The 12539-nt window shown below is 35.5% G+C and overlaps 3 protein-coding genes across 3 annotated transcripts; 1 reads left to right on the top strand and 2 right to left on the bottom strand.

Moving 5' to 3' along the window:
• Nucleotides 1–1040: 1040 nt before the first annotated feature.
• LOC137932818 (lysozyme-like) lies at nt 1041–3844 on the bottom strand. Its single transcript, XM_068776494.1, has 4 exons — nt 3745–3844; nt 2727–2885; nt 1492–1593; nt 1041–1108 (listed from the first exon to the last, which is right to left on the bottom strand). Exons 1-4 carry the CDS (start codon nt 3842–3844, stop codon nt 1041–1043), a joined length of 429 nt encoding a protein of 142 aa, XP_068632595.1.
• Nucleotides 3845–5212: 1368 nt separating this feature from the next.
• On the bottom strand, nt 5213–7149 carry LOC137932620 (lysozyme-like). The gene is made up of 3 exons (XM_068776229.1): nt 7012–7149; nt 6111–6269; nt 5213–5412 (listed from the first exon to the last, which is right to left on the bottom strand). Exons 1-3 carry the CDS (start codon nt 7136–7138, stop codon nt 5273–5275), a joined length of 426 nt encoding a protein of 141 aa, XP_068632330.1. The 5' UTR covers nt 7139–7149; the 3' UTR covers nt 5213–5272.
• A 2061-nt stretch (nt 7150–9210) lies between these two features.
• On the top strand, nt 9211–11072 carry LOC137932596 (lysozyme-like). The gene is made up of 3 exons (XM_068776196.1): nt 9211–9354; nt 10166–10320; nt 10902–11072. Exons 1-3 carry the CDS (start codon nt 9228–9230, stop codon nt 11034–11036), a joined length of 417 nt encoding a protein of 138 aa, XP_068632297.1. The 5' UTR covers nt 9211–9227; the 3' UTR covers nt 11037–11072.
• The last annotated feature ends 1467 nt before the right edge of the window (nt 11073–12539 follow it).

The following is a 12539-nucleotide window of genomic DNA, read 5'->3' on the forward strand; positions in this document are numbered from 1 at the left end:
TATGTAACCAGAAATAAGTAAAATTATTTTTTAATATTATAAAAGTATATAAACATTAAACAATCGTAAAATAGCCGCACGCGTGTTTGGCCGATCAGCTGATTTCACAGCGCGATCAGATGTTACATCAGCTGAGTCTCTGATACAAAAAGCAATAAATTTAACAGAGAATTAAAAAAAAAGTTTTCAAAATTAAAGGTTTATTAAGTTATAATTATCGAGGCTTATAACTTTTATGTTAAGAAAAAAATTGTGACATTATTAAGTGTATGTTTGAAAGTAATTATTTATGTAATTATTTTAAACATAGTATGTATTTAAAACCATATTTTTATATTACCAATTAACTTTCTTATAACGTTTGGTCACCTGCCCACTAATTGTTTTTGCACCACCTAAGGTTAACTGGCAAATAATTCCTAAAAGTATTAAATCCACCCTTATATAAATTTTTAAGAAGGGTAAACAAATAAATAATTATTACCATAATGTCAGCCGATAAATACCTACTGCAAATAATAGTTGTCTCCAAAAAACGCTACAATTTCTGGTATCAGCCCTCATCCAGCGAACCTGACTATGTCGTCGGCCTGCCAGATTTTTGTATGAAATATTTATTAATTTGAGTCTATTTACAATTCCACAAATTTATTGTGAACCACACTCACGGGTTCGGTATATGTTGTACAGCCATTTATAAAGAAACAAAAAATGAACGCAAACAAAATATAAAAAAATTATGTTAAAAATGGACAACAAGTTGTAGTCATGGGTTCAATCTCTCATGATCAGAATCTAAAAAGAACACTTTACTAATTATTGTAAATGTTTGAATGATGAAAGGTTTGTTTGGGGGCAGTCGCAGAAACTACAACAGATAATATCACAGAGAAGATTTTTCTAGAAAAGCCGTTTCGTGGATTATTACATAAACTACTTTTATCCGAGTACCATGCCCTTTGGATGCATGGAGTGTGGTGGGATTCCTACTAAATTGGAAGGGACCCAGGGATCCCCCAAGCCTTCGTTAGTGGTCGTCTTCAGTACTTTAGAAGAGATCCGGGATCTTCTTCGAACACGACGATGGCACTCGATAATTCCGATGATTCTGTATTAAAATAACTTCTTACTCATATAGTTATTAAGGGGCATAAAGAAATTCAAACAACGAGCTATAATTACTACAAATTTATTATTTTATAATCAATCTCCATCATTTATAATATTACAAATGAACAATCGTCATTGTTAAAAAACCTATAAATAGTTCGTTCGCGTTAAGAATGCTGTAAATCATTGTTTGTTCACCTAGAAACCAATCGTATCGTTCCTATTTAGAAAGTCAATCTCACAATCACAGAAACGATTTAGTTGGTTACTTTGCATGGTTAAGTCAGCGGACAATTATTGTTTTCTTAACGCGACCGATCAATAATCAAAAATATTAATGTTAAAAATTTTAGCAGAAATGCGAAAATGGCAACGACTTGCCCTGACAATTAAGTACCCAGGTGTTCCAGGCGATAAACCCATGACGCTGGTAGACCTTCTTGGCGCAAGCTGCTGCCCTCGTTATGTCATCGCTCAATAGTTCTAAAAACAAATTTAAAAAAACGTCACCACCGATTTTTTTTAAATATAACATAAGAATAATCTCAAAACATATAAGCAAATGTCAAAAACACTTTTTTTATCTAAGTTTTTATTGCACGATTAAATTGATTATATATATCCGAAAAAAGATAATTCCGACTCGCCAAATCGAATGCCGAGTACAATACCAATTTTTTTTCTTTTAGACGCTTCCATTGCTGCTCTCAAAGCAATGAATAGTAAATCGCTGCAATATATAAAATAGCAAACGCCAGCTTGTACACTTTAAAATATATAATTTTTTTTTCGCTTATTAATTATTCCAACCACAGCTTTATACATCCTTTTTCGTCCTCGGTCCAAGGTATTTTAGAAGAAGACCTTAGGGGTAGATGTAGCTTTTCTATTCTAAGTAAAACAAAAGACTGTGATGTGAAGGTAACCGCATGAGTGTTCCATATGGAACGCTATTACGGAATGCTTATGCTGACAAAGACACATGACAAAGTTACATAGCTATTTATCACCGTTTCAGTCTATAGACGCCCACTGTAAAGTATAGGTAAAGGTCGTCCATAGATATTTATAGGGTTTAGTGATCACTGTGTACTGTGTAATATGGTACGCAAAGAACACAGCTGCTCATCCTCTGGAAACATTTTTATGAGTAGTAGCAATCATAAATAATTATTGCACAAAATGTAAATTATTTATGATTGTATCTATCTTCGACCTAAGTCTCAATCTTCAACCGCTGGTTTAGCCAGAATGATTCCATAAAGGTCCCCTTAGACCATGGATGCACAGACCGCGGCCCGCCGGTCGAACCTTGGTGACCCGCCGACAGCCAAAATAATACTCTCGTACATTTGAAAAATATTGAATTCTAATCCAGAATAAAACCAAAAATTACCTATACTTCTGGCGGCCGGCCCGCTATCAGTTCATGATTTGCCCGAGTGGTTCTTAGTCTTAATAAGTCTGTGCAACCATGCCTTACACCCTGTTGGACTTTAGCCGTTACTCGAAGTCTGTCGTCTATCAACAAGACAGCGGCTTAGCATTCAGGCGATAAAATATGAAGTTTCAAGTTTGTTAGCAAGTATATATATAATTAAAAGAAAACAGCTTACGTCTGCAAGTGACGTTACACTCTTTACCAGGACTGCTAGTGTTACTGCACCAATGCCTGTCGTTGACCTGGAACAAGCCGTAGGTTTTCGAGCCATCTTGGCGAGGTGGGCTGACGTGATGGGTGCGCCGGTCACTTGCGTGCTCCACTAAGCACACCCCTTGAATAAATATCATTCAATTCAAAACAAAAATCAAAAATTGTATATTCACGTTTAATATATTACATATAGATGTATCTACCTCCTGTTCGAATATTAAATACTTCAGACCTTGGAAGAACAGGCGAAAGAAAGTCAGTGGAACCACATATATTATTAATCAGCTTATTAACATTGTAATGCCATAAAGGTCGCATCAATTACAAGGTATGCTTTCTTCTATGAAGTCATTAACACAGTTAAGGTGTTTTAAACACTATGACCTCATTGATTAGAAACAGCTGACTGTTAAACGAAGTAAAGGTTAAAAAAATAAAAGTTACTACACTTAATGATATTCTTAAAAAAATATTTAATAACACCAATAAGGGGTATCTGAAGAATATAACATGTTGAACAGGACACATAGCGTAAAAAACAGAAGACTGGTGGATCTTTGCAGTGTTTTTATGGCCACCGTTATTGCAGAACTCTCTTACACACCTATCTAGGAAGGAACAGGGTATATTTATTGTATTAAATAATTATTTTAGTCTTATTTTACTTCTTACTTTTATTTATCTTTCTATCTGTATATTATTAACAATATCTTTCATTTGTTATCTATTTTTCGTAGGGTCCTTGAGGTTAAAGGAAGCTAAGAACTGGCAATTGCAGCGTGCAGACTCACCAAGTGAAATGACATCCTTGTAAGGTCGTCAGAAGGCGCTGGATCAAGGCTGCTTTTAACAGGATTTATAAGAAAACTATTGGGTATTCCTATGTTCAATAATAGACAAGCGTACGACTAAAATCACGATGTTGATAACACCGGATTAGTTCAGTAACGACTGATAAAGAAGAAAGAATATCTACTCACAATCGCTCATCAGTTGCTCCGGGAATCCGTGTCTTCTTAATTCATAAACCAGCTCGCATCTCGAAAGCTGTCTGCAATCACTTTTCGTAAATAATAACATAATAACAACAGCCCCTGCCAATGATATTATTCTATACATAATGTTATCTGTTGTATGTCCCTCAAAATTCCCAATGAAAATAATAATTCCTTTGTCCAATGACTGATTCACAAAAGCATTGACAAATACCTAGCGGTTAGCAAAATGGCGACTGAACTACTCCGGCAGTTCGTTCAAAACTTGTAGGGTAGTGAAACTTACAAATCAATGGCATATAGTTTCCAATTTTTGTAGCAACCCTCGTATTTATTTTTAATAATTACGATAATACAAGCGAGTCATTTAACGTCCTTGTGGCTTACAACCAGTCCTATTGATAAGGGGACGTATGATGCAGCCACAGATCTGCAAGGATACTGCAAAGAGGTCATAAAGAAAGTCATAATAATGAACGAAAACTAATAGTAATAAGAAATCAAATTTTAACAGATGGAATAAATAAATGTCATAATAAAAATAAAAAATAAAATAAAAATGTAAAGTAAGATACGTTGCGACGGATAAAAGATATAAGTGAAAGATACCGTAAAAGAAGGAAGAATTCGACATTATGTGAAGAATGTAAAAAGAAAAATAAAGAATAAAATACTGAAAAAAAATATTTCGTTAGCCAAGTCCCTGTCATAGTTTAAAATAGGGGAAAGAGAAGCCCCCAATAAAAGTTGGCAATTATAAAAGGAGCAATCCGTTAAAAAATCTATAGGAGATTCCTGTGTCCAGTTGTCGGCGTTATGCGATTGAAATAATAATGATGATGAATTGCTATCTATGACGACAAATAAATTTAGTATATATTATAATAGCCTATCTCTAATCCGTATCCATTTATTTTAAATTTGAATAAATTTTATTAAGGTTTAATTGAAGGTTATACCACAAGAATTGTTATTAATAACATACTGTTATAATAAAGATAACAACTCTTGTGGTAGACCGAATTGGTTTCTATAAATAAATAAAATTAAATGACAAACATATGACAAAAATTCCAATTTTTATATCAAAAACAACTTTGATAAGTTGCTTCTGGCGGGCGAAGTAGATGACACATAGTGGCTGATTAGCTACCTAATCACCATCATCATTTCAGTAGTAGAACGTCCACAGATGGGCTTGAACCTTCCCCAATTAATTTCAAATAGCATCGGTTGGTAGCGGCCTGTGAACGCTTTGGGCATTGCAAGCATTCACTCTAACACAGTATCCAACGTTCCCTACAACGTGATGAACTTAGCACCACGATTACTCCATGAAATGTTAAGAGATAACGTATCAAGTGCCTGTCCAGTCTACTCTAGTCAGAGCTGTAGGAAGATGAAAACAAACTTAAATAAAAGAGTAGAAATAATGTGTATTATTTATATTAAATACGTGTACATAACAAGACATTATATATGGTTATACTCGTTCAAGTTTACAAGAACGTATTTATTTTTTGCAAAGGCTGATATCAGGGAGGGGTTTCCCTCGGCAGCCATTCTTCCAGCCGTACCACGCGTCGAAACCATGTCGCTGGAATATCTTCTTGGCACACGCAGACGCCTTTGTTATATCATCGGTCACCAGTTCTGGAATACCAACGTGATTTTCTTATTAAAAATTAATTTAGTTAATTCTAACGAAAAAGAAACAAACACCAGATTATAAGTGATAATGTACTAAAAGCACTTTACCGTAACTTATTGTTACCAATCCGAAGAACTTGATGGGAGGCTCGAATTGACGCTAGAATAGAATGCTGTCCAGCTCTTGGGATGTTAAATAGCGTTTCTATAGTTTCTCTTCAGTTTCTTTCTCTTCATCATCATTTCAACAGTTGGACGGTTACTACTAGACAACCTCCCCCCTTCACATATTTCCAATTGGATGGGTTGAAAGCAACCTGCACCCAGCGTCTTCGAACATTAACAAGTTCGTCTATACACCTTGTGACCAAACCGCACTCTATGCCTGCTGTACCGTGGTCTCCACTTCAGAGCTTTAAGGTCCTTGCGGCTACCTGATCAGCGCTAAGTGTCCTTCTTTACGCCACATTAAGTTACAAATCCAGCCCTCGCTGTTCACGCCAGAACCACCAATACTATGACGTTAATGAGCATTGCCTTTTACCTCATTGTATTACTTTGTATATCTTTATAAATATAATGAACATATATACATAAATGGTCATCCGACTCGCGGTAACCAACTCAGAACCAGAAACCTGACCAAAACAAAAAGAATGACAATTAGTTGAAGTGTTAAAGTGAAATTAAGAGATACTAACGCATGCAGGTGACGTTGCAATCTTTGCCGGGTTTGTTTGTGGTGCTACACCAGTATCTGTCGTTGATCTGGAACAGACCATAGTCCCGGGAGCCGTTGGCGTTTGGTTTGCTTATTACGTCCGTACGTCTAGAACTTTCTTTCTCTACTAGACAAACCCCTGAAAATATAATACATTATATAAAATTTTCGAAATCGTAAGACCAGAGTAATGAAAACATTTAATTGCTATTAGATGTTGCGATTTCATCAATTTCCTTTTAACTACTACTCTGTATAAGCTTTCTTTCAATATCTTCTTCTTCTTCAACGTTTCAGCCAGTACACACCCACTGAAAAGCATAAGCCTCTCTCAAAGATCGCCACGATGACTAATCCAGTAATTTCCAGCGACCATTTATGTCATCGGTCTACCTGGTTGCCACCTTTCGAAACGACAATCTGCCCCTGAAGACTTTACATTACCAGTCGTTGACTTATCGCATTGCAATAGATAAAATAAATAAATGTTACACATGATTTAACGGTAGCAGTTGTATAATTCGCATAGTTTGCCACATACGCATTTATCAGCGGGCTGGCGGGCGGTGCACTTTGTTGCACGACTACCACTGCATGTGCGAAAGTGGCTAAATATTGATCCTTTTCTTACTTAAAATGTAACATATTTTATAATGATTAGCTTAAAAGCTTTTTTCTAATCAATGAGCTTATACATTTAACCTTTTAAAGCTTCTACAACTACAACCAATTACAGTTTAGATGTTTAATTGAATAGAAACGGAAACGACAAATTAATATAAAGCTTGAAGATACTGATGCAATATATCAATGGTAACTAATCCAACAGATTTAATGGTCGTCTAATATACTGAAGTATCAATCGTAAAACTCATACTTACAATCTCTCATCTTGTTCTCCGGGAAGCCTTGTTTCCTCAACTCACGTACCAGCTCGCACCTTGACAGTTGCTTCGCTTCACACAAGCATAATAAAGCCAACGCCGAGAGAAATACAACCAACTTCATTGTTGACCACAGTTATTTTCCGGACAATGTTGAGAATTAAACTCTTTGATATTCTATCAACGAATGATCTAAGTGAATTAAGTATCCACTTAAATAGCAGGGGATGATTCAATATTTGCGAAGGTGATTGGACGTTCCGATTTCAAAATTCATTTATGATTCAATCTGATATGAAATGATTAACAAAAGATTAAAAATAAATGAAAGACACATATCAATGTTACAAAAGGTATAGATAAAATTGTAAACTATAACAAACACTAGACAAAGGAACAGTCGTCGTATCAGCCCATAAATGCCCGCTGAAAGGCATTGGTTTCCTCCAAAGATATCTATGGGGGAATCCCATAATCGCCATCGAAATGTGGTATTATGATACCTCCGGAAATTTGTTTGTGACCAGTGATAATCCTATATATTTAATGCACAAAGAGTAAATTATAAATGTAAAATGTAATTAAATGATCATTAATTTTTCAGGAATTGTAATTAATATTTATTTTATATATACCAGTAGACAAATACGTAGGCAAAAACTAGCGAAACACTAGAATTTTAATATTGTTGAACGAAATACATTTTATAGCAGTGTTGTCTTTAACAATAAAAAAGAGACTTCATAGCGTTATAATTTTTATAACGCTATGAAGTCTCTTTTTTATAACGAATTCAAAATTAAGAAGTAAGTTTCATGACTTAAATTTGCAACATTGTGTGGACTGCCGATCTACTTAAAACTATCTAGTGTAATGTTTTACAATATTGTTGATAGTAGTAATGTTTAATGTATATTTCGTCACCTATAGACGCTCGCTGTAAAGCATAGTCCTAATCCAAAAATATCTATGAAAGGATGTACCATAATCGTCGGTATAGTACGCGAAGGATATTGCTGCCTATCCTTTGGAATCTTGTTTGAAAGTAAAGTACATAAAATTGCATTTCGGGAATGAAAACTGTGACCTACGATCCCAAGTCTCAATCCTCTGCCGCTAGGATTCTACTATACGGCTATAATGTTTATTTAATCCCTAATAATTAGATAGACATTGCAGACGCCTAGAAAATAAGTTTTTCATGAAAATACATACCTCTGGTATGTCATAATGCACCTAGACTTTGAAACTGACACCGCTCCCATTCTTAAAATTCTACTAGAGGCCGTAAATCACGTTTGGAACGAGCAATTATTATTAAAGAATAAATTATTGATTTTTAAAAACAAATACTGAAATCTAACCTATCCTATGATTCTTGATTCTCTTTATTTATATAATTACGTAGTCAGTTTTTTATTCGTGTTTTAAAGCTTTAAAATATATACTATAATATATAATAATAAATGCTATAAAATACATAAAGTAATAATTGTTATTATTTATTATTTTTATTTCATGAGCAGTGGTAGCCCAGAGGACTGAGGCTTGCGATCGCGAGTTCGATTCACGGGATTCAATCTCATATTATTCACACTTTGTTCATTAATAATACAGGACTTTCATTGCTCACAAAAACATGTTTCCAAAGGATGGGCAGCATCGACCTCTGCGTACCGTAGTACCACATTACGACTGCCAATCCACCTGCCAAGCTTGGCAATTATATTATATTCCGCTATAGATATCTTTCGAACTTGCAGTGCGCGTCTATCTGCTGAAAAAGAGATTGCTATTTCATGTTTAGGTTTTTATGTCAGATTCGTGTTATTATAATGGCGTTTAATTCACGTCTATGATTGTTGATTAGTTCTTTAACATATATTTATTAAGTCAGAAATACAATTCATATCGTGAACTGTATTTCTTTTCTATATTAACTGTACAAATTGGTTTTACTTTTAAAATTGCAGTATAACCTTAATAATATTGAATGTATAATTACTCTAAATCATGTGTAAATAGCTACATATTGTTTCCTTTAATAACAAATCATTTCAAATCGGCTTGTCCGCCACAATAAAGGAATATGCGTTGTTAACGTTTCCCCGCGGTAAATACACTCGGTGACAATTTAGTATTTAAACACAGTCACTCGTCATTATCGGCATACACTTGCGGTCCGTGAAACGGTGAAGTATTAAGTGATTAATATGAAGTGGTTGTTAGTTATTTTCGTTGCGGCGATAGTGCTTCATAGTGAAGCTAAAAATTTTACCAGATGTGGATTAGTCCAGGAGCTTAGAAGGCAAGGTTTCCCGAAGGATAAAATGAGAGATTGTTAGTTCCTTTGATATATTATTTAATGAATTGCATTCTTTATAAAAAAAAACTTATTAAATACGAACCAACATAGCACAACGATTTGGTAAGTAGAAGAGGCTGTGGGCAAGATAAATAGCTGGGACCTTAAGATGGAGTGGAGACCTCAGTCCGGCAAGCCCAGCGTTGTTCATCCACCAACAATGTGATTGCGTTGTTAAAACCGTCAGAATCCACTGGATGCAGGTTTCCAACCGGTCCTATAGGAAATCTATGGGGGAAGCTCATGTTCAGCAATGAACGTCTTATGGCATCATTGCAATAGTTCGAGTAATTTCATCAAGAGTAATTAATATTTCCATACCTTTCCCCTTAACTATACTGACTTCTACTAATAGCATCATAGACATAGTCCTCACAAAGATTACATTTCCCGGTTTTAAGTTGCGACCGTTCACCGTTTTCCGTAGCAAGTTAGTCTTCACCTTATTGGTAGACGTGCTACGCTACACTTGCCCTGGATGATATCAAAAAAGCATTAAACAAGCCGCTCAGTATTGGCAATTTATCAAACTTTAAGTAATTTATCACGGCGTAGTGGGGCAGGTCACAAACCGCTAGAGTCTTAAGGCTCTGGAGAAGAGACCATGTACTAGCAAGAGCAGCGGAGCACATCCACCTCGAGTTGACGAAAGATCTGGTCAAAGTGGTGTTTAAATGCTGTATGCAGGCAGTTTTCAAACGGTCTTTTTGAAATCTGAGGTCAGGACCAGCTGTGGAGGTGCTATTACTGAAATGATGATGATATTAAAATTGTTTTATCCACCAGGGGTGTGTCTCGTGGAGAACGAGAGCTCCCGGCGCACGGACGCCGTGGGCAAGCCGAACCGCGACGGCTCCCGGGACTACGGACTATTCCAGATCAACGACAGATACTGGTGTAGCAACACCAACACACCCGGCAAGGATTGCAACGTCACTTGCAAACATATGTATTTTTATATTTACAATTATTATTATAAACATTGCTTTCCTACTTTACACTTATGGGTGTTTACGTAACCCATATTTGAGGATATATACATGGTGACTCTTTATAAACGTAAAAGCTTTGTCAACAAAAAGCTATTTCCAATTAACCTTTATACAGTGATTATTTAAAATATGATACATTAATTATATTTTCTGTTGGAATGCGACTGGACAATAACTTCTGGCAGTACAAAATCAGCAGAGACAAATATAATAAACAATTATTAATATTATTTTAAGTAACACGAACTTTGAAATACTTACCATGATAACGTTGTTTATTATTTCCGAAACCATTGATATTTTTAATGGCGTACCATACATTAGCAAATGAGCTATACATTCAGTTCTTTTTTTTTTTTTGTATTTTTCACCTATAACCAATCATCTTGTACATAACAGTCGCTCACTTAGAGCTTCATTGACATGTCACAAGTTGCAGAACGAGTATGGAGACGGCTTTATGTATCTGAAAGTCACAGTCCACAAACACATTCTATATAATTTCGTTTCTCACTGTTTACTATTTTTCAGAATTACTATCTGATAACATCACAAAGGCAGCTACGTGCGCCAAGAAAATCTACCAGAGACACGGCTTCTCCGCCTGGTACGGCTGGCAGAACCATTGCAGAGGAAAGCCTCTTCCAGACATTAGCTCTTGCTGAAACCAAAACTAAAGAATAACGATTATACGCAACTTTGTTAACTCTACACGTTATATCATTATTAAATATAAACGAACAAATATTTTATTGCTTTTTATTTCTTTCAAATAATCAATGTCAACATCATCATTGTTGAAATCAAGGAGTAGGATGTCCTACTAGGACATTGATCTAGATTTCCAATAAGATAATGATAATCCATAATCTACCTAATGGTGACCACAGATGGTGTTATTAAGGTAATCGGAGGACGCTGCATATAGGCAAGTTCCAACGGGGTAATCAAAAAATAAAAAGGTTCTCTTTTAATGCTTTCTATTTAAATGGCAAAGGCCAATGACTTCTGGCAATAAGTCTAAGGAAAAACTGGTCTCATCTTCTTTAGTCGGCATGGGCGCCCACTGCCAAGCATAGGTCTCCTCCAAAAAGTCGCCACGATGACCGGTCCTGCGCTGACCGTATCCAGTGACTTCCTGCAACCTGAACTATGTCACCAGTCCACCTAGTGGAAGGTCTGCCCACGCTGCACCTACCGACTCATGGTCGCTACTCGAATCTTTCAGCTTCAGTTCAGGCTTTCGGTTCTCGGTTGAACGAACGACGTGCCTTGCCTACTTCAGAGGAGCATTTCTTCGAGCTATATCGGTAATCTTGGTTCTTCTGTGGTGGTGTGCTGGTGTCTCCTCATATCTAATAGATTCAGGCGTTACTTTGCGGAAGTCCATCCTAAGTAAGAACAAAGAAGGCAATAAAGTTATTGCATGACTACTCCTGAATTTTTTTTTGGCCCCCGCTATTGGGGGCTTCTCGTACTCCTAAATTTTTGGGATCAGGGACTTTGTTCAATAATTTTTTTTCAGTCTTTTATTTATTTATCACTCTCTTTACTTTTGTCCTTCACAATGTCTTTCGTTTTGCTCTTTTATACCTTCTTTCTTTCCTCGCCTTTCTTCCATCATCTTCTTACTCTAAGGTGGCTAGGTACATTTTATTTATTTTTATTTAATTTTATTTTACATGTAATTTATCTTACTACAGCTGCATTGGCGGAAGTCGCTATATATTGGTCCTTTTCTTACTTAGGTGTCCCCTCATAATTTGACTCGCAGCAAAACTCCTCAAAGCCTTCTCCATTGATCTCTTGATAACCTTGAGTCTTCATATGACGCCCGTTGTAAATGACCACATCCTGTATCAGAGATGCGATTAAAACGTAACATTTATGGATACGTATTTTATATTGTACTCTGTGATTATCTCAAATGAATAAATTAAATTAATTTTATGTAAATGCAGTCTTAAGTCTTTCTCCAAGTTTATATTATAAATTATTTAAGCACAATTAAATTTGTACGTAAATATAATCAATCATTGTATATGCCAATACTTTTTGCGTGATAAACAAATAGATATGAATAATTTGTTATATATAGAACATTATCAGTAGATACATTTGGTTGGCTTGTCGTGACCACAGTTTGTGTTATTAAAGATTTCGCTTTA

The sequence above is a fragment of the Battus philenor genome, unplaced genomic scaffold (assembly GCF_028537555.1).
Source record: "Battus philenor isolate CCGP_79_NKW_IND1 unplaced genomic scaffold, ilBatPhil1.0.hap1 SCAF_12, whole genome shotgun sequence".
Classification (NCBI taxonomy): Eukaryota; Metazoa; Arthropoda; class Insecta; order Lepidoptera; family Papilionidae; genus Battus; species Battus philenor.

Excerpts from the sequence above, each read along its gene's own strand:
- LOC137932620 (XM_068776229.1), bottom strand. The coding sequence starts at position 7,138 with ATGAAGTTGGTTGTATTTCTCTCGGCGTTGGCTTTATTATGCTTGTGT. Across the intron at positions 6,270-7,011 it reads GGAGAACAAGATGAGAGATT|GGGTTTGTCTAGTAGAGAAA; the intron begins GTAAGTATGAGT and ends TTATATTTTCAG. Across the intron at positions 5,413-6,110 it reads TTGCAACGTCACCTGCATGC|AACTGGTGACCGATGATATA; the intron begins GTTAGTATCTCT and ends TTGGTATTCCAG.
- LOC137932818 (XM_068776494.1), bottom strand. The coding sequence starts at position 3,844 with ATGTTATTATTTACGAAAAGTGATTGCAGACAGCTTTCGAGATGCGAG. Across the intron at positions 2,886-3,744 it reads GGAGCAACTGATGAGCGATT|GGGTGTGCTTAGTGGAGCAC; the intron begins GTGAGTAGATAT and ends TATTTATTCAAG. Across the intron at positions 1,109-1,491 it reads CTGGGTACTTAATTGTCAGG|AATCATCGGAATTATCGAGT; the intron begins GCAAGTCGTTGC and ends ATTTTAATACAG.
- LOC137932596 (XM_068776196.1), top strand. The coding sequence starts at position 9,228 with ATGAAGTGGTTGTTAGTTATTTTCGTTGCGGCGATAGTGCTTCATAGT. Across the intron at positions 9,355-10,165 it reads GAAGGATAAAATGAGAGATT|GGGTGTGTCTCGTGGAGAAC; the intron begins GTTAGTTCCTTT and ends TTTATCCACCAG. Across the intron at positions 10,321-10,901 it reads AGGATTGCAACGTCACTTGC|GAATTACTATCTGATAACAT; the intron begins AAACATATGTAT and ends TACTATTTTTCA.